This window comes from Pezoporus flaviventris, unplaced genomic scaffold (genome assembly GCF_033815535.1).
Source record: "Pezoporus flaviventris isolate CSIRO_AGI_PZ_B2104156 unplaced genomic scaffold, CSIRO_AGI_Pfla_v1 ptg000001l, whole genome shotgun sequence".
In the NCBI taxonomy this organism is placed as follows: Eukaryota; Metazoa; Chordata; class Aves; order Psittaciformes; family Psittacidae; genus Pezoporus; species Pezoporus flaviventris.
Window position 1 is genome coordinate 28,062,874 of NW_026892549.1, and position 21,149 is coordinate 28,084,022.

At 39.8% G+C, this 21,149-nt stretch overlaps 2 protein-coding genes across 8 annotated transcripts in view; one reads left to right on the forward strand and one right to left on the reverse strand.

The window, feature by feature from the left end:
- GLUD1 (glutamate dehydrogenase 1) overlaps positions 1 to 17,208 on the reverse strand; it is a 31,905-nt gene extending 14,697 nt beyond the window's left edge. The window contains exons 1-5 of the mRNA XM_061449619.1: positions 16,734 to 17,208; positions 4,911 to 4,991; positions 4,026 to 4,081; positions 3,101 to 3,164; positions 1,306 to 1,400 (exon numbers count right to left, since the gene is read on the reverse strand). Coding sequence (XP_061305603.1) covers positions 1,306 to 1,400; positions 3,101 to 3,164; positions 4,026 to 4,081; positions 4,911 to 4,991; positions 16,734 to 17,160 — 723 coding nt within the window. The 5' untranslated portion in view covers positions 17,161 to 17,208. The remainder of the gene's footprint in view (positions 1 to 1,305; positions 1,401 to 3,100; positions 3,165 to 4,025; positions 4,082 to 4,910; positions 4,992 to 16,733) is intronic.
- A 339-nt stretch (positions 17,209 to 17,547) lies between these two features.
- Positions 17,548 to 21,149, forward strand: part of SHLD2 (shieldin complex subunit 2) — a 33,183-nt gene continuing 29,581 nt past the window's right edge. For 4 of the 7 annotated variants that reach the window (XM_061449678.1, XM_061449669.1, XM_061449710.1 and 1 more), the window contains exon 1: positions 17,746 to 17,887. The gene's annotated coding sequence lies outside the window, so the exon portion shown is untranslated. Of the gene's footprint in view, positions 17,573 to 17,712; positions 17,888 to 21,149 lie in introns of those variants that run through there. The other 3 variants (XM_061449659.1, XM_061449641.1, XR_009742763.1) reach the window with 3 other exon arrangements.

Here is a 21,149-nt window from a genome sequence, read left to right on the forward strand (position 1 = left end):
ATCCACTGTCTATGTCACTGATGAAGATATTAAACAGTACTGGTCCCAGTACAGACCCCTGAAGGATGCCACCTGTCACTGATCTCCACCCAGACATTGGACCGTTGACCACTACCCTCTGGATGCAACCATGCAGCCAATTCCTCATCAAAACAGACCACTCATCAAATCCATCTCTCTCCAATTTAGACAGAAGGATGCTGTGGGGGACTGTGTCTAAGGATCTCCAGAAGTCCAGATAAACAACATCCATAGCCTTCCTTTATCCAGTGATGTAGTAATTCCATCATAGAAAGCCACAAGGTCGGTCAGGCAGGACCTGTCCTTGGTGAAGTCAGGCTGGCTGTCTCGTATCACCTCCCTGTCCTCTATGTGCCTTATCAGAGGTCCTAGAAGGATCTGTTCCATGATCTTCTCAGGCAGAGGTGAGGCGGAGAGGCTAGTAGTTCTCAGGGTCCTCCTTTCTTCCTCTTTTAAAAATTAGTGTGATATTGCCCTATTTCCAGTTACCAGAGACCTCACCTGACTGACAGGACTTCTCAAACATTATGGAGAGTGGCTTGGCAAATAACCCCAGCAATATAAGACAAAGGCCCAATTAAAGGCTATAATTAAAAAATACTAAAAAACCACCAAACTTTAATTTTTCTATTGCCTTTTGGGCAATAAATTATATGAATGTCTGTTTGCTATACATTTTTGAGAATTTGCTGAAGTACACACTAATTACTTGTTACTTTCAGGGGACCCCAGAGAACTTTAATATTTTTACAGGTTTTACTAATAGTGTTTAATTACTTTACATGGTCTCTTGAATGCATAAAGCATTTATGTAATAACATTAGTTAATTCAAAGTCTGAAATTGAAAGATTTCCATATTTTAAGACTATACCAAGTATTATGAGCTAATTGTTTAATAATGTCGAACTAGTATTTTTCATTATTATTATACTACTTTTTCATTATATATTATATAGAAATAGAAACCAACTTTAGACTATGTATGAGATGTTTAAAAACAGTGTATTTTCTTTTTGCTGAACAGTTCTAATCAGTCCTGTACCAGACAAACTTAAGCCTACTGTAAACGCATTAACCTTAAAGCTATTTTTCCTTATCCGTGTAAGCTAAGGTTTCCTTACCTTGTACCAATTCAGCGGTTACAACTTGAAAGAATACCTTTAGATCCACATAATGAAATAAAATTGTATGGTTAAGCAGCACAGTAATAAATTTCTAGATAAAAGGATTTCTGCAAAGACCAAGAAAGCTCTTTTACTTCAAAGCCTCTGCTCAAAACTTACATAGTGTCCTATGGTACTGGCATAGGTGTCAGCAATCCAGGACATCTCCCTCTCCCCTGTACTCATATCAGGAGCAGGCACATCAACACCAGGTCCTGTTAGCAAAGGTGAAAACGGCTTTTAAGGATCAAACATGAATAGTTATCTTCAACTATTATTCCCTTGGGAACTGTGCAGACCTTGGCAGAGAATAACTTCCTGTTTTATCCCCAGTTTATTACGCAAGCAGCAGATACAGACAGATTCAGTCTTAGATGCCGTACCATGTATTTGTACAATCCTGTCAAAACCTCCAACTTTTCACAAAAGCCATTCAGTAAAATGAAGGTCAGTTTGTCAATAAAAAGTCAGAGTAAGAGTAAGGTATTGCATCAAAAGCATTTATGGGTTTTTTGATGATCATTGCTGTAACAACAGGAAGGGCACTACCTAGGTAATGATTTCTATAAATCTGATGTTAATTGCGTTTTTTCATCCAATTGCTTGTTTGGTGTTGTGTGGTTTTGGTTTGCTGGGGTTTTTTTTTTGTTTGTTTTGTTCTTTTTAATTAGAATTTCCTTTTTGTTCCTATGTTTAAAAATTGAAGATAGGCTATTCCTAGTCATTGTACTCTAGCATATGCATTTGATTTTACCACCCACTTCAAGAAAGAGATGCTACATCTTTCTTGATTAAATAAACCCTTGAAGGAACAAATTCTGCCTGTTTTTATTAGATAACTAAAAATAGCATTGGCCCAACCTATTTAAGATGAGAGGGACTTGCTCAGCAAGATTTTAAGTGCAACTCTGCCTCTACCAATTTTTTTTCTTAAGTGTTTTTAAACAGTTTATGAAAGCTTTGGCCTACCATAGAATCAAAAGTGAAGACAGATTTAGTCAAACCATTTTAATTGTCACTGAACTAACAATCACCATAGCTGGCATAGTGTACAGTATTACCCTAGTCACATGTCACATCAATAAGTGTGTTTATACAGAAGCTTAATTTAGATGAGAAACACTCTGGCCGGAAGAGCATATGACAAACACTCTGGCTGAAGAGCAAGAAAATGCAGATAAATGGATATACGTTCCCAGACATCAGGAATACATGACAGACCTTTAACTAGTTACATGCCTTCTTATTCCCTTGAATAAGAATCTCCTTTAGGTAAAATCCTCCATTTAATTACAACTTGAGCTACTAACGTTCAGCTTTATCCAGAGGAGACTTCCAGATAGCAATGCCAGACAGCAAGCTATCAAAACAACTGTGGGTTGAGAGTCTGAATCAAACACCTAGTAACATTACAGAACCTGAGGTTGTTAGAACAGGCATCTATGCTTTTTGCCTATCCTTGCAGTCTGTGGTTGCCATGGATGAAGCAATCAACTTTCTCTGGGGTGGACCTTCTATTTCCTTCCTGTGTTTCCTCAGATACCTGCCAAAAGCCTCAAATGAGACTACAGGAAACAGTAACAGTGAAGAGTGATATTGGAGATTAAAATTGCAACAGACTGTCACTATTTTATAACCTATCTCTAAGAGAAATGTGATTCATTTCAGATCCTGTGAGCTCAGCTTTTGTGGCTTTTCATAACAGAACAGCCACAAGAAAAAGGTTAAGACAGCTCCCTTTAAAATCCACTAAGATGCAATGACTCAATTCTTTGTGGCTCTTTGCTGAAAGTACTGTACCCAAATTATTTACAGCTCTCAAAAACATGGTTATTTAAGGACACTATCTAGTGGGTGCTGTCAATGCACAGTAGATCAGATTCCTCATTTTTAATAGTAAAATTGCACAACATACCTATAAAGCCCTTTTTTGCAAGCTCCATGGTAAACCTTCTTGTGATCTTTTCCAATTCATTGTCCTATAGAGAAAATGCAATAAATATCACAAGAAAGTGTTTATGAATATTGGCTAGAACTTATGCCCACGTATAAAGAGATGCCCTTTTCTTTTAGAAGAAAGGATGATTCATATATTAACATAATTCATATGCCACTCCCTGACAGACCCTTAGTATTCAGGCAGCACAAGGACTGATTCAGCTTTCTTTCTACACATTCTGATCCACAAGAAGTTGGGAGTATGGTACGGGAAGAACCTGTGCTTGTAGCAGAGATTTCCAGTAAACAAATCTGATATCCTATGACAGAGATTTATAACCAGCAATAGCTGGGCTGCCAGCTGTGTAACCACCACAGTTGAACAACTTCACGCAAATCCTCACAGCAGTTTTGAGCTTAGAATATCTGCTACATATTCTAGTATTCCTTTCTGTATAAGTTATTTTAATTAGGGCAAGGTGACAAGCCTGCAATAAACCTTTTATAAGCCTAGTTAGTTATTATTGATATGGAACTGCATAGAAAAGTTTAATAAAGCATAAAACTACTTGTCAAAATAGACAAAAATATTTACTATTTTTCTAAGAGTAATTTAATTTAAGCCTTTATTAAGAGTATCAACGTGCTAAAAGTTCAGGTTCTAAATTATTTGTATTTTCCTGACTTCAAGGACAAAAAGTGGTAAGTTGAATATTGAATATTCCACCTCTGAAACACAGACTTTTAAGGAATTCTTTTCCTACCTATGGCATGCACAAGCCTTTACAGAGGCAGAAGAGGCAGGAAGTTTTAAGTGGTCAATAACGCCCTTAGGAGAGTTTTTTTAACTGGCTGGCTTCAGCACTGCAGAAAACTGAAATTTTATCTATTATTAAGCTTACTGTGTAGTTCTTGGGATTGATCTTGACACCAGCCTTTGCCCCACCAAATGGCACATCTACAAGAATGCAAAGGAAAATTATTTTACTTTTTCAACAACAAAGGCAGAACACATCAGTAATATGTGTGAATACCTGTATCTTTGATTTTAGTAGTGAATTTGGTTTTGCCATATTCAGGGCTTCACAAGTTTAAGCTATATCATTTAGGTATTCCTACAGAAATGGGAAATCTTTCAAGGGCAGCTTGAAAATGGTCTTCAAAACTTAGATGTTCATGATTTAAATTTCCTACACTTCAAGCTCTTGTACTTGGCATTTGTAGAAACAGTGAGTTCTACAGTTTAGATTTTACTGATTTAGCTCAAAAAATTTTACTTTGGAATTCATAAGTGAAGTGTCTTTATAAACAAAATGTATTTTGTTTTCTTATACATAATATGCAAATTCTCTCCAAACTCCCCTAAAGTTTAGTAGTCATGTATGAAATATACTTCTTTATAACCCATAAAGGAACTTTACCCTTCTCTCCCCACAGTTTACCTCCCTGAGTCCTTTTCAGCCTCCATCTGTTCCCCCTAAAATTAGCCCCCTCCTAATCCAAGTTTGTCATACTTTGATTTGAGTTCAAGATGCAGCATTTTAAAGGAGGTGGTAGCTAGCAGAATTCTGACTTTTCAAATGAAAATGCAACTTTATTCAAGCATCTACAGTAACAGCAGAGGGAATATGTATTATTATTTTGGTCACTATGTATTTTTCCCATCTTGTGACAGCCTTTAGTCAGATCAGTGTCTAATCTAGCACCTTTAAATGGCTTTTATGTAAATTACATCAGTACTAAGTGAAATTAAAGATTGTATCCTTGCTTGAAAAATTATCACTTACCAACCACAGCACATTTGTATGTCATTAGAGATGCTAAGGCTTTCACTTCATCCACACTAACATCCAAACTGTAACGAATACCTGTAAGAGACACATGAGAAAAAAAGGAATTCACTGAACAACTTCTTAGGTATTTATAAATTGGGAAGGTTACTTCTATACCAGCCACCTGTAAGATACGATTATGTAATTTATCAACTTACTTGTTTTAAGAGTTGAAGAACAATTACCCATTCTCCTACTTAAATATCTTTTACTTAGCAGAAATTCAAGACTTCAGTAGTTCTCAATTAAGTAGTTTAACAGCAGTACTCAACCTTGGAAGAAAAGTGAGTATTACTTGTGATGAAGATGAGACAAGCTGATAGGTAACTAGAAGTACAGTTTTCGAGAGACTGATAAAGCTCATCTGCATTCTGTAAGATTTTTAGCTCTGGACTTCATTCACTGTACATACAAGATGAACTTTGTTCCTTCACATAACTTATCAGTACAGGTTATAATCAAGATATTTTCGCTATAGTAATGCAATCTCCTGTTATGAGCCATATGTAGCTTCAAGGCTCTAGCTACTAAGCACAGTCACATAACAAAAAGCATCAATCCACTCCATTAATTCAAACTTGTTCAAAACATTTTAATGGAGTAACTCTATCCCAGTAGCAAGCTTGCGTGACCAGGGCCACCCAGCCTGCACCCACATGGAAGCCAGCCCAAGCCTGCATTCTCTTCTCTGAGCCATTCAGCAGAACTGCAAGTGCATGCTGACAGGTGGTACAGATGCAAATTGTAGTAGCTGTGGTCTGGTAACAGCTTGGATGCATTGGGTTATCCCAGTTTTCACAGCAGCTCAAAACTGAGTGGAAAATGATTACATAAAGATAGGGAGATGTGTCACCTGCCTGACTCTTACCAGCCTTCTAAAGAAATAGGGTGTAGCTGTGCAATAATTTGACTGCATTCAAAATTAAAATTCACGTATTCTGGAGGCAGCTGCAGAGCAGAAAACATTCAACCAAACTGACAGCACACATACACAGAACCCTAAACATGATGTTTAAGATCAACACAGTGCTCAAAATCATGTGGCCACTGATAATAAAAACAAACCCTACAGCTATATATTATCTTCTATCCAACATTCTCCTACATCACTAAGCATTTAACAGAGCCATGAAGAATTTATCATTCCCACCTCTGCTCCCCAAATCCTTGTCTGTAGGGTGTGCCAAGTTGCACGGTAGTTTGTAGCAGGCACAGAGTGTCCTTCAGATGTCAGGACAAAGCACCACAAATTTCCTATTATGTACAGAGAAGACCATATTCAGGTCCTTAGGAGTGAAAAAATGCCAGCATACATTATCCAAACTAAAGTACTCTGCTGCTATGGAAGCCATTCCTGAATGCTCTGGAAACAATCCCAGATTCAGAGGAACTGAGTGCTGCTCAAATAAAGCTGAGGGCCAAGTGCTGCTTTATGCAAGTTCAATTGGTAAAAGAAAGTATCGTGCCTCTGCACAACAGAATTTAAATTTAGTGTGTATATGGGGGAAGAGTGGTCTCCAAAAGCAAACTAACTAGTTCCTGACTTAAATAGCTGTAAGGTATTCATATCTGGGATTTCAAGAACCTTCTCACAGGAAGTAATATTCAAAATGTAAGTGGAATCTATCAAAGCCCAACAGACCAGTCACAGTTGCAACATACATGGGTTTTTTTAACATGCCTTACTCTGATCCTTCAGAGGAGCAGTTATCCTTCTTGCCAGGCCCTGAGCAAGAAAAAAGCAGCACCTATGGCACTGACTGTCCTGCCGGGGGGCAGCTCTCTGTTGGTTGAGTGGGTACTCTGGGGACAGGTCTCATTTGAGCACTGCTCAGGCCAGCCAACGTTGAAGCCACAATCTATGCTGGACAAAAATGTACTCTGCCCCTCCACTCCAGCTGAACTAGGCCACTGTGTATTTATTCAAGCTATACATTTATTAAAATGTAAAGTTGCATATACAAAGTAATTTTGCTGTAACTATACTCCTGCAGGCACACCAAATGTTACTTATTGATATATGGAAAGCAGCAGGGGGATTAAATAGTTGGGAATAGTCACTTTATACTTTTTGACAGGGAAGAAAAATATGAAAGGAGCAAGCAGCCTCTTCTGCACATCATATGGAAGATGGGATCTGAAAAGGTGAACAAGGAGCAGTTTAACTAGCACACTCAAACACATGCTAAACAGTTCTATCTCCAGTGTCCTTGTATTACAGTCATGGCTTACTACAAACTTTATTGTAATAAATATTAAACTTTCATTCCAAGGAAAATACAGAAAAAGCCCAAAGACTAACCAAACACTGTAAGGCTTTCAGCCAAGTTGCCTTTTTGTCACCCATGTACATGTACCCAAATAGGGAAAACTTTCAGACTTGAGGCTGTAACTGTCTTTTTCTGGACAACTTCATATTTCTGAGCAAGACTTAGCTTCTTTTCTAGCCTTTTTTAACAGTTCTAATCAAAATGGCTTGTTTGCAGGCTTTATCTACTGGAGTGGGAGACTCGTCAATTCCAAGAGCTGTGCTGACCTCACTAGCCACTTTCAGTTTATCTGCTAAAAACTTCCATTACAGTGTAAGGCAAAATTCAGAGTGTGGATTCCAGGTTTCCTCACAGGTGTGATGTTTTTTACTTTCTATGGCAGGCGTAGATAACATTTAAGATGTGCTAACATTTCATTCTTTTTCACAATTCAGCCAATTACCATTTTCAGGAATTGAAATCACTCTATAGGAGGCCCATCTCTTGACAGGGAAGTTATTTGTGCTAAGCTGTTAGGACTGATGAGAAGCAGGCATCTGAGAATGCTGTACATTCCATCTGCAAGGGGATGCACAAAGATAAAAGACTTAATTTCTATTCTATTTGTACATCACTGAAATTTAGTTTGACAGCTTCCTAATTTGGCAGGAGAGTATTGCCATGCATTTGTGTGGCTCTTTTGGCAGTGCTACTATGCATTCAATAGCCTGAGTCTAAAAATGGACCATAAACACAGATAAAATACTCAAGTTTTTTTTTTTCATTTTTTTAATACAGAAGCAAATGAAAGTCACTGCTATGCAGAAAGATTTTAATTTTTCTAAACCCTGGCAAGTACCACACAGTAAGTTTCTGGAAACTGGTGACTTTTACAGCAAACTAGCTACAAAAAAATAGTTTGAAGAAAGCCTCAAGTTACAGTATGACTCACTACCATGGAAAATACTTTTCATTGGGAAACATAAATTCTTGTTTTAGTTGAGAATTCTCTTTCCTTGCCACACCCCAAGAAGTTAAACAGTATGCTAAGCGACTTTGTTTTCTATGCACAAGACCTTTTAGATGAGGAAATGTTTTCATTTTAATTTTGTTTCACTATTGTGCAGTATAAAGAGAAGGCTTTATCATCACATTGCAGTACCTATATTTTTTAAATTTTCTGGTTTTGCAATCTGTATTTTGGATACATTATACTTCACTCAGTTACCTCTTGCACCAAGCTCAATACTTGTTTTAGCCAGAGTAAAATTTGCTCATGATTTAAGCTTAGGTTCTTGGATTCTTATGGATTAATTTTCACTTTTCCAAATGAAGATAGCAAAACACTTGAAACACTTTTCAAATAAATACCAAAGTAGTAATTATCAGTAAGGTTGCATTTTGGATTCTGTAAGAAGAGCAGTTATCCTTTAATTCAGCCTGTTTGTAATATAGAGTGTACTAACAGGCATGCAACAAGTATCTTTATTTCAAAGAAAACTGGGTATACAATTTTACGAGTTTTTTTTTTTTTTTTTACAAGATTTCAGTGGTCTATGATGTTGAGAACCACCGGCTCTTCAAGGAAGATTATTGCCTTTTTAGTACACCTAAAAATCTACACTTAAAGAAGTTGCTGTCATCATTACCTGATTTTCTAAGTGCAGTTATCTTAAATAGTAATATCTATGTATGTTCTCAACATTAATGAGCATGAAGTATTCAAAGCCAAGTCTCAAAACTAAACAGTAGCCATAGTAACAGTTCAGGACAAAATACTCTGTGCACTACTCCTCCTGAGCTAACTATCTTGCAAGTTTCTCAAGTTCCCCAGAACCTGGAACAGTTTTGCACCTCAACCTGAATTGTTAATGTCTAACTAAAGCTTTCATCCTGCTTAGACTTCAGTGTTTTATTCTAGTTGTGAAGATCTTTTGAACTTTGAAACTAATTTGGGTCCTTTACAGATGACAATTCCTGTTAAGATGATGCATTTGTTCTGCTCACCTCTATTTGCAAATTGCTTGCTCATCAAACAAGCGTTCCAAAGCAGCAGCTAACCTACACATCCATACAGTAGTCAGCAAAACATATTTCCTTATCTCTTTCAAAAGGTTTTACAAGTGACTACAGCTATACTAATCTCCCAATCAGCAACACTGGATTCTGCAGTGGCTCTGAGGGGTAACAGCTCGCCTGACCCTGTCCAAAGGCTGACATGACATCCAGAGTCAGGAGCTTCAGTAAAGATGCACATCTTGTTCAAACTCTTCATCAAAATCCCCAAACCCCATAAATAAGCATTATTGCAATGCCTTAGTTTCTTAATGTTTTAACTCTGGATTATGTATAAAATTTTCATTTACATGAAATTTAGGAAGTAAACAAGTGAGACTGCGATTATACTATTATAAAACTCTTAAGTAATCTCTGATACCTAAAACAGCAGGAACAGATCTTCAAAACAATCCTTAGGCTTTCAGCACATTTTTCTAAATCCAGAAAAAAAAATAAAATCCAGCTTTCCCTAGAAGAAAAGTGCTTAGCCTTATTTAACCATTTGGAAATTGTGGTAAACAGCACAATAACAAGTTTGTAATTATTGATGACAAAGAAATTCCAGACAAACCTAACAAAGCCAGATGAGTAATTCAGTGCTGGAAATGATGATTACTGTATACCAACTGGCAACAAGAACTACTCAATCCTAAATTCAGTTAACTAGCTGACATGAGAGGAGATAAAAATATTTATCTTTTCCCTCACAGCATTAGGCAGCTATAACCTGGGGCAGGGAAGATTCCCCTATGAACATACACCCCATTCTGATTTAACCAAAAGTATCTATTCAGTGACCATAAGGCAGTCAACCAGACAGAATACTTCAGTATAGCACTTCCTGACTATTTTTAATAAGCTATACTTACACTTGAAATATACTTAAACATATACACATCTATTTCATTCCATACAGAGAAAAAACAGTAATATTACCTATTAAAAAATAAAGTACAGTGCATTAGTAAGACCTTGTGTTTTAAATGCAAATATGAGATATTCAGTATTACCACTAGGCATATTACCTGAATGTATGCACTTAGATTATGCCTACAGAGTCTCACTTACAGAACTACCTCAACCCTACCTAAAGGATTAGGTTCCTCATTAAGATGCACTCAACACTGTAGTAACAAGGACTGATACAGAGAGATGCAGTAACACTACTTCCATGTAGATATTAATACCAAGTGCATGGGTGTGTGCAGAGGGCGGAAATAACACATGAGCTGGCCGTGGCCAGTCCAAATACCACAGAAGCCATAAAACAATAAGCTAAAGCCACCACAGTGCTGACACGAAGCAGGCAAATTCCATGCTCTTCCTAAGAGTTTATTTCCTAACGAGATGAAGCTGTTGCAATTCATGCAAAGAATACCTGCTAGGATGACCCAGGGAACAGGAGGGAGATTATCACACAAGAGATTCCCCTTCTCACCCCCTCCAACACGTGTTTATCCAGAAAGCCCAATGCTGAGAGTGGTATGATATCTCTATAAATAGACAAGGAGCCAACAGTAGCAAGGGAAAACAACTATAGAAGATCAAGGACAAAGCTGGCTACTGCACAAACAGTATGAGCTGATTTATATGAGAAAGCTGAGACTGAAAAGATTCATAGCTAGAAGAGCAAGGAATAGCCTCCTACAAGAGTACCAGAGGTAAAACTACAAAACTGATAGAGTTCACTGAGAACTGCAACAGCAAAACACAGGACACCACATTCCTTGTCCTTCTTTATTTTTCAGTTTGCAATTTAAACACATAACCACTGTTGAACTAGTTGTAAAGTAAAGTAAGCTACAGGAAGAGGACAGAGAGGTATAAAATAAGGCATTTGTATAAGCTTTAGCTAGCAAGTGTTATCACAGTTAAGCTAACTAACCCCCTTTTTCTTTTCTGTAAAACTTATTCCTTTGAAGTTTGATCAGTTTCCATGGTTTATTTCAGGTTACAGATGGTCTGTGTTATAGTTCCACCTGTTGCAGGGTCCCTAGGTACATTTCCATGTATTATCCTTGAAGACCCCTAGGCCAAAGACATGACCTCAGAGCTTTTATCAGTGCATGACTTAAACAAGCTAAGCCACCAATACAACCCCAGGATAAACAGAGTTTGATGAAGTCAAGATATCTTACAGCATTACTTCTTACTTTCCTCACTTACAAAAGGGAATAAACAATGTCACAATAGCCAAGGCAGTACATGGGGTTGTACTGGTCCAACTCTTGCACGTATGTGTATACTGTTTTAGACAAGACAATGTGTATAACAGAAACTATCTGATGGCTGGGCACCAAGATTAGCATCAGCCTTAGATCTCTGCAATTGGAAAAACCACAGCAAAGTTAACATGAATAAATGTCACCTTATGCAGTAAGAAACTCATTAACATAAACCCGTAAGTCAAATGAGGATAGATCCTTACAGGCAGAAGGAAAGTAGCCAAAACCAGGACAAAAATTTTGTCACATAGAATAGCTTCTTCCACTAACCAGCCAAGGCAGCACCACACAGGAAATAAGATTAATTCACCTCCAAATCAACTAATAAATAAAGTTAAGAATCATTTGTCTGCATACAAAACTTTGCAACTTCAAAGTAACATATAGCAAAGTTTTGCAAAATTCCTATTTAAGTGAAAGTTAGACTAAAACTAGTCTGGAACTAAAGATAGTTTTAAAAAGCCTTGCTGAACTAAGGAAGCAGCTGAGACTTGATTAAGGCAGTTTGGGTGACCATAAACAAAAGGTTAGGTTGTTTCCCAGCTCTGCTTCATTTGCTTTCATTGATAACAGACCTGTTGGACAGTTTGTTAACATGAAAAGGCTTTAAAATAATTTTAAACCCGCTTAATAGCTTTATCCCCACAGTAGATGCTGCCTAATAAACATGGAATGATTTCCATACTACTAAGTAGGTAATAGCTCAATAAGCTTATTCTATTTTCCGAAACTGTCCTACTAATGAAAACAGCTGTCAGCAGCCACATGAAAAAGCAGCTTAACCAGTTTTACACCTTTCACAGAACCTGATAAAATAATGAATCTTTGTAAATAATTTTAAGTAGGGACTGTCAGTTCTTTTCAACAGTCATCCGTATTCAGCCATCTCATTTCCTGTACCCTATTTGGTACGTTTTAGTTCTTCAGGCAGCTGTCAGTGCAGTGACAACAGCAGCTGTGGTTTCCTGTTAGTGCTGGCCACTAGCATGCAAGTCATCACATAAGCAAAAGAAGGAGTGATCTGACCCTCCAGCATTACTTCAGCTACCATGCAGCATCAGCCCAGTTGTATGAATACTAAGTTTGGATCATAAGCAACTTGAGTTCCAACACACAAAGAAAACTGCTTATCTCCTATGTTCTCAATGGGATGAGGAAGCATCTAAAAATTTTCCTTTCCAGCAAGGAAATTGCAGAAAACAGTCTTAAAAACTTGGACTTGTGTGCTGGACATACTGTGAGTGCTACCACTTCAATGGGTATATTCATGACCATTCTGCAAAGATTCCTAAAGCACAGAAGAGAAGCACACCAAAAGAAAAAAATCACCACCTTCTTGAATGGCAAAATTTTGCAACCCCCAAAGTAGGAATTGAGGATTAATTTCTACAGCAATGAAATAGGTAAGCACCACAAAATACAACAAGAAATATTATTTCTGAATTCTCTCAATGAGGTGGAAAAAAACCCACAAGTTATAAACTGGAAAGAAAGCATGTTTCAGTACCTAGTGCCAGTTCTCCTGAAAAGCACTTCTCTTGACTCAATGAAGAATCACCTGCACTACCGTGTAGTGACAACTGTGTCCAACAAAATCAAGTTGACTTGTGTTTCTACACCTGTTTTGAGAGAGGAGAGTAGGATAAGCCATTAAATAACTTCCTATTTTTATTAACTGTGCCTTAGATGACTAGAACTAGGGTATTAAGAGCATTTAGCTTTTTGAATAGAAATAAGATAGTCATGTTCCCAACCAAGATGTAGTTTACCTACACAGAACACGTAATACTGATCTTAAATTTGCCCTCACCCAGCCCAATCCATGTGGTCTGCCACTCCATTTCTGCAATATGTCACAGTCGTCCATCCACTCAGAAGTCTTATTTTCAAAGCAGACCCCTTCTGGCATTCACTGCTGACTTATTTCTACTTTCAGGCAAGAGAGAAGCCAGCAGAGAAGGAGGTACAGGACTACTAGCAGAGGAGGCAGATACTGGCAGGTATCATGACATGCACATGCAAGTGTTAAACTCGCTTCATAAAGATCAATCTTGCATTAAGTAGTTTGGCACTTTCCAGATTTGGGCTGGACTACTGAGCAGGAGTTGAGGTTTCATCCAGAAGAGAATGAGCAGGCAAAGAAACTGAGGCTGACATCTGTGACAGAAGGCACATAATCTAGCTACTATAATATTAACCTACAGCCATTTAAGGCTCCTTAAGTGGAGATAATTCAAATGTTTTTAGTCTCTCTTTCCTCAAGAAATTCGGCTGTCTACAGGTTTAGAGCATTTACTTTTTTTTTTAAATTAGATTTACAGTACAAATTCTTCATTAGTTCACAGTTAAATCTGTAGATGATCTTACAAAGAAAAAGGTATGCAGAAGTAACTTACAGTTGCTAATGAGGTATTTTGGTATGGATGTACAAAAGAAATGAGGAACTAAATTTAAGGCTAAAAACATTTGTTTTCCTGCATTCCACACCTGAATCTTAAAGTACACCTTGATCATTTGTCTAATTTGCATAAAGAACAGTATTTAACATCCTCTAAACAGGATCTTTTATTCTTCATCTTATGTAAAACTCAAAAACTACGAGATGAGCTTTTAAAGCACAATGGTTAAGAAAATGACAGAGATGACAATGCATCCATACCTGCTAGCAGAAAATAAATGTTGTTTCTTAGTACCAAATACACATCCTTAAAAATAAAAAAAATAAAATATATAAAACATACAGTATGGGGAGCCTTAATTTTAACAAGCTTTCTTTTTCAGTAAGTGCAGATTTAAAGTTCTGCATCTGAAAAGATCTGGAAGTTGTGCTTCTCCTACTACTCTGCAAGCCTTCCAGATGCCAACTCATACCTTCTTTTAAAAGGTGCCCTATGTCCCTTGCTGTTTCTTGCTGGTGTGAATTATCTTCATCAGACTCTGAGCTCCACAGTGCCCGGGACACCCACCTCACCAAGTTTTTCCACTTCATAACCCTATGGAGCCTGAATTTATTTATCTAGGCTTTGCTGAGAGGGAAAACTGTTTGTTTCATTTGGAGGTTTTTGATGGTTTTTTGGGGGGAGTGAGGTAGGTGTTCTTGTTTTTTTCCCTTTGGAATCTACTAGGATTCTCGTTTAAACATCACTTCTAGACAAAAGGTCAAGTTGTTTGTGTATTCTGGGTGGGTCTAATATATCATAAATGCAGAAATATCTTTAACATTCCTGTTCTTTCCAATTTAAATTGAAGTGTTCTAATTCCTCCCACCTTTTTTGCATAGCAGGTTTCAAGCAGTCCATCTACACTTATCTCACGTCCCATTTAAATTTACTGCAAAGCCAGATGTGTCATCTGACAGTGAGCAAATCCCTATAGAGCATTAGAAGGTGAAAACCATTAATGATCACTACACTGAAGAGACTGGAAAGGAAATAACATTTGCAATTCCTTCCCTAAACCCACTTGGAGTAGAGAGCAGCACAGGAAGAAAATTACATACTATTGAGACTTTATATCTTCTTTAGCTGTCACTTCAGATTGCCTTGAAATTTACAGTTGTAACTTTCCAGAAATGCTCCAGTGCACACAGACCTAAGAAATACTACTGAAAAATCAAGAAATTCTGTGGAGCATTTAGAAATACAGGTATCAGAACAGATGGTATCCAGCACCCAATTGGTGCTTTTTGTTCATATACAAAGTCTTTTCCACTTCTTTGTTGTGAAAACATTAATTCCTTCCATTTTGAGCAATACTAATGTGAAATATTAGACATTATCATACATAAACCACTATCTTGTTACTTCAATTACCACTGAACTGTATTTTGGTATACAAGAGGGGATCTTACAAGAAACACGGGCTGTACAGAAAATGACTTTCTGTAAACAGCAGCAAAAAGTAACAACCTAAGCAGTGACAAAACAGCAGTCTAACAACTCATCACTATTTTAAACGAGATTACAGCAATGGCAGAGAAACAGTAGGTCCACACACAGTAAGCATCAACCATTCCTGACTTCAGTCACAACTAAGTCTGATGCTGGTAACTCTTGTTGCAAGGAAGCACCAGAAGTTGAGTTAGTCCCTTTTGGCTAAGAATTAAGCATGTCACGGGACACTCACTATATATTTTATTTTTTAAAGCTAGGAAACATTAGCAGGACAGACTAATAGTGCTGCAAAGAGAAAACGTCCCATGTCATATACACCAAACGGGTTATCAAGAACACATTAACCTAGGAACATCTTTCCTACTCTAGTCTCAAAGTCAGTCACTGATCAGAATTTACAAATAAATCTTTTCTTTCAGCAACCACCATTATTCACCACAAAGCTGGTCTATGCTGAAGAAAAAAGAAATGTATTTGCAGATCATAGAAGCCCTAGTTTGAGACACAGCCCTGAAACAGCCTCCAATACTTAACTGTCCACAAAGATCAGAACTCCTCAGTAAGTTATGGCAAAGGACATCTGTATTTGTTTTTCAAGGAAGTGACATCTATGCTGCACTAAAAGGAAGTTCGATTCCTCTGAGATCAGGGCTGGTGCCACATGAATTCAGCTCTGGCGGGACTGACCCTCCCAGTCCCCTTGTACAACAGGCATGGTGTTGGCCTCACCTATGCCAAGTCAGCTTTCCCTAGAAAAATTACTTTTGACTCTTCCTGTGTATCCAGCCGCTAGCTGGGAAAACTTGTTTTTCTCTACCGACGTTTCGTGAGCGAGCATTGGTCTTTAGTGAACACAGCAAGCAGTGTGTTAAACGATGGCTTCTTCAGCTCCCGCCTCAAGAGTAGACACTTTAAGCGCGGAGTTTCCACGTTTTTCAACAAACACTAGTGAGGTTTGAGTCACGCTAACTGCCCAGGCTGCCCTCGCACCCTTCACCTTGCCTAAGGCCAGGCCAACGGTGTCTACTGCAAAGACCACACGACCAGCCGCTGTGAGACCTCACACCTCGGATAACAACCCGGGCAATAGATCGCTGAAGGGCTGCGTAGGAACCACTCTGCCCCTGCTCCTGCCTTCCATTCAGATACCAGATACTGCAGGTGATAGAGGGACGCTGCTGGCTGTCATCGCCGGAACGGCTGCTAACGGCCGCTGGCCGGCCGGGCACAGAGGAATCAAGCGTCACCTCCCCAGTATTCCAGGGCGAGGGAAGCAATTGCCGGGCAGAGGCTCTGCGGGCCTCCACGGACACCAGGGGGGGGATGAAGGGACAAGGGGACGGCGGGTCTCACCTCCCTTGCAGGGGGTGCGGTGTTGGCTGTGCTGCGCCCGGTAGCCCTCGATCACCTCCCACTCGCCGTTGTCACGCTTGATGGGGAAGGAGACACTGAGCACATGGTTGCAGGGCTTGATGATGCGGAGAATGCCGCGGACGCGGTGGCGCCGATCCTCCATACTCTCTCGGGTGCGCAGCCCCTCCACCAGTTTGTCTTCCACGATGCTGGCGCCGCGGTCGAAGAACCCCTCCACCATCTTGAAGAAGTTCGGGTTGTCTTCCTTTTTCGCCGCCTCGCAGTAGTGCCGCCTCGGGCACCTGCCCCCACTCCATGCCGCCGCTGCCCCCCCAGCAGCCGCCGCCGTCCCGCCCGGCTCCGCGCCCGCCAGCACCGCGCCGGCGGCCAGGCGGGACGCCAGCAGCTCCCCCAAGTAGCGGTACATGGCGGCAGCCACCAGCGCTTCCGCTACGCGCGCAGAGATGAAGCGGCGGCAAGCCCTGGTGCGGCGCTGCTGCCACAACGGGCGCAAAGCGCCACCGCCTTTAAACGGCCTCGGGGTGGGGGTGGGCAGCGGGGCGCAGGGCAGGGGGAGAACGGAACACGGCGCCCTTCCCCACTGCGCCTGCGCGAAGCCCCGCCCAGCCCCGCCCCCGGCGGGATTCGCGGAGGGGGAGAGGGTGCGGCGAGCGGGAGTCTCGCTACGGGCGGGGTGGAGGGGGTGTGGTGAGCATGCGCGCTTGGCCCCCGCCTGGAGAGCCGCTGCGGCTCGCGGAGCGCGGCGTGTGTGGCTGTACTCGCGGGGCGTGAACGGAAGAGGGCGCGGGTGCGCCCTGGCTGTTTTCCCATAGGCCTCGGTAGGTCGGCGGCGAAGGGGGGTGGCTTCTCCCCGCCTCTTCTCTCCTCTCTTCCCCGCCTCTTCTCTCCTCTCCTCTCCTCTCCTCCCCGCCGCTTCCCGCCTGGATCCTTTTCTCTTCCTGTCACAGAGCCCGGCCGCGGTGTGTTGGGTGCTCGCGCTTCGCGCCTCACGCGTGTGGCTGCGGTCCGTCTCTCCGGGCGGAGGGGTGGGGTGTAGGGGGCTCCGCCGTCCCTCGCTGGCGAGGTGCTGCTCCTCTTGAGCTCCGTTGTGCTGTGCTGGGAAGGAGCCGTTGCTGGTGAAGAGCGTGGGGCAAGTAGTCTTCACTAAGGCACCACTGTGAGATTCTGGCTACCTTCCAGCGCCTTGCGCCCTGCTCTGCTCCCCTCCGCTCCAAACAGGGGCATGGCAGTGCCCTGGGCGAGGGAAGTCTGGCGGGATTGCCGCCCTTATTTGAGTAAAACATATGGTTTCTCTTCGGGCAGGTACAAATACGAGTACTTCCAGACAGTTGCAGTGTACAAAATTATTAGTGTGGTTTGCGTGAAGACCCCTTTTGAGGAGAGCCCGTTAGGAAAACCCAGTTTATCCACACGTGTTTAAGTGTCTGCCCTGTCAAGAAAGAAAGTGGAAGCTTCAAGCCAAACTGCTAACACTGCTGGTTTGTCTACTCGGGTTGTATTGGTAGAATGTTGCCTTTTGCTGGGTCTTGGGCCACTGAAGGTGGTTGGGGTTTATGTAGCTTAGACTTCTGAGTGTATCTTGCAGCTTTAAGCTATACAAGATCTGCATTCAGAACATGGGAGATGGTGTGTGGCAGTATTTTTACGATTTTCATTTCCGAAGAAATAAACTTTCCCTTTCTGTAGGATTGAGCTGCTAATTGGAAAATACAGGTTTGATTTAGTTTTGCTTCGTTTTGTTGTTTGGGTTGGGTTTTTTTGTTGTTGTTTGGGGGTTGTTTTTGTGTGTATGTGTGTTTAGGTTTGTTAGGGGCAACCAGATACTCAAATTTTGTCTTGATTTAGCTTTGTTCCTATCCTAAAAAGTTGTCATAAGGACCACTAATAAGGTTGCCTTTTATCTGTAATGAGGATGGTTTGTAGCCTAGAGAACAAAGATCCTTGATAGTAAATGATGTGGAAACAAAAGCAAGAAAGGAACTTGTTCTTAGGACTGTTTGTTATTTGGGTGTTTCCACTGAGCTTTAGAAGCAACCTTACTGACTTGTTTTTCTGCCCTTATTAGAGGTGGTTCATAAGTAACTTCTATTGCGTTAATTTTCAGTTCACAGAATTGCAGTGTTTTCAGTGGTTGTGTCAGCTTTGCGCGGCTTTTTGATTTGTCATGTGCAGGTTTCCCTTATCTAAAACTTGTGTACAAGTTCTTAACTTTTTTGAATATCTAAAGCTTGTGTACAAGTTCTTAACTTTTTTAAATGTGTAGGAAAGGAGGTGGTGAAAGGTATTGTGGTAAATAGTCCTTGTCAGCTAATTATTTTCACATTGTTCTGTAGGCTAGAACACTATTTCACTGACAAAAGTTGAATGAAAAATACAAGTAACCAGTTTGCTCAAGTGTGTAGACTTAGATCAAAATAAGGTAAATGCAATTAGCTCCTATCCTGCCTTCCCTTTACTCAATTACCAACTGCTTGCAGTATATATTTGGAATGTATTTGATACCAACTATGGGACATGACAGTGTGAGACCAAAGTGGGTCATTCCATGGGTTCAGTCACACAGATGTCTTTGGAGTAGCACCATAGCTGGCCTCTTTCCTAAACAAGGCTGGATTTCAGGAAACTATCCAACAATATGTCAGCAAAATGCTATAAATAACTAAATCAGTATGCTTAATTTCTTAGTCTTTAAATATTATGAAAGAAAACTGGGCATTTTTGTTTGCACTTTCTAATGAATGAAATCATTTGTACTGTTTACAGACACTTTACCAGCTTCAGCAGTTCTCTACAAGATTTTTCTTTGCTTCAAATCCCTTCTGGAGGCAAGAATAACCATGCTGCCTGAGGGTGTTCAAGAAGAGTAAGAACAAGAGTCACATACCCTATTCCAGTATTCTCATATAGGTAAATGGTGAGCAGTTGAAGCAAAATCTGTTTGTCGCAGGAAATAAAAATTTGCATGCTTTAGAATGAGAGAGTTCTAGCAGATATGAAAGTGGCAATTACAGTAATAAAAGGTTAACTGTCTTGTTTGTTCTTGCATAGCAGATGGGGTGCCATCAGAAGAGTCATATTTGAGTAACATCAGTAAAAAAAAAAAAGTTTTGGATGGATTCAAAGGTAACTTTTTGTCATCTTCACAACCAGAAATTTCACTAACTTTGCTAGTTTCATATTGAAAGTTTCATATTAAATGTTGGTTGTAGACTTGCATCTGAAGAGAGATACATAGAGAAAACTTAATACCTGTGTGGTAGGAAATGTGTGATTCATGGACTTTGCAACAAGGTCATATTCAAGTGTGTATACATGATAGGTGCAAGTTTTTATTTAAAATCTGTGAAGTATGGGTGAGGGAGACAACAAACAAGTTGGTTAATTTTCTAAGCTTCTTCTAAATCATCTTTATACATAATTTTAACATTATTTTTAGGGTATATAAGAACAGTAATAAACACTGTATTGTGCCTTCCTGAAACAATCTATGTTTTTTGAAATTACCAATTTCATAGCAAGTAGAGTCAAATTTATTATGTGTTGAATTTAAAGTTTTATTGAAAAAAAGTGATCTAAGGCAGGAATCCAGTACTGTGCTTTAATCCATTATATTATTCGGAGTATTAGCTATTTGAGAATATGTAGATGACCAGGGTAATCTTTTTCCTGTGCCTAACATTATTAATAGTGGTGCTATAAATGATAAATATTTCTGTATTAAAGTTAAAATGTCAGGTTCGGTTTAGTGTTCTCTATCAAAATCTGTCAGTTTTGCTAAAATGTTCCTAGGATGTACTAGTACTGGATTGTCTCAGAACCTAGGCTAGTTATCCCAGTAGGAAATTAGGGGTCTCCACAGGACTTTGAATAACTCTGCCCTTTGTCTGGCTAAACCCCTTCAAGTACAGGTTAACTCTGAGACTGTCTCCAGTTCAGAGACTTCAGAGTCTGAATATCCATTAGACAACACGTTCAGGAGGAAAATTGATCCATTCAGTGGACAGAGAACTAATTCTTTTCTGTGGTAAACAGGCTTTCTTCTGGGAACAGAAATGGATTTTGAAATACTCTGCAAATGGAATTACACTTGTTTCAGCACCTTCAATTTAAGCCGTCAGCCATGTTACATGAAGCATTTGTCAGTTGTTACCCCTTGCTTAAAGCATTGTTTGAGATAACGTCCAAATGTCAGTAACACTTGCATATGAAGATGTTTTTTGTAGTGATTCCAGAAGTAATGTGGAAAGTTGTAAAACTGAGGTTCTAGCTGGATGTGAGAATTTTGAATATTGTACAAGTTGAAACAAATTCGTGTTCCCCTTTGAATTGCCAATATGAGCAATTATGTTTCTCTTCCTCATTTCACCAGAAGTTGCAAGAAAATGCTTCTTTTTC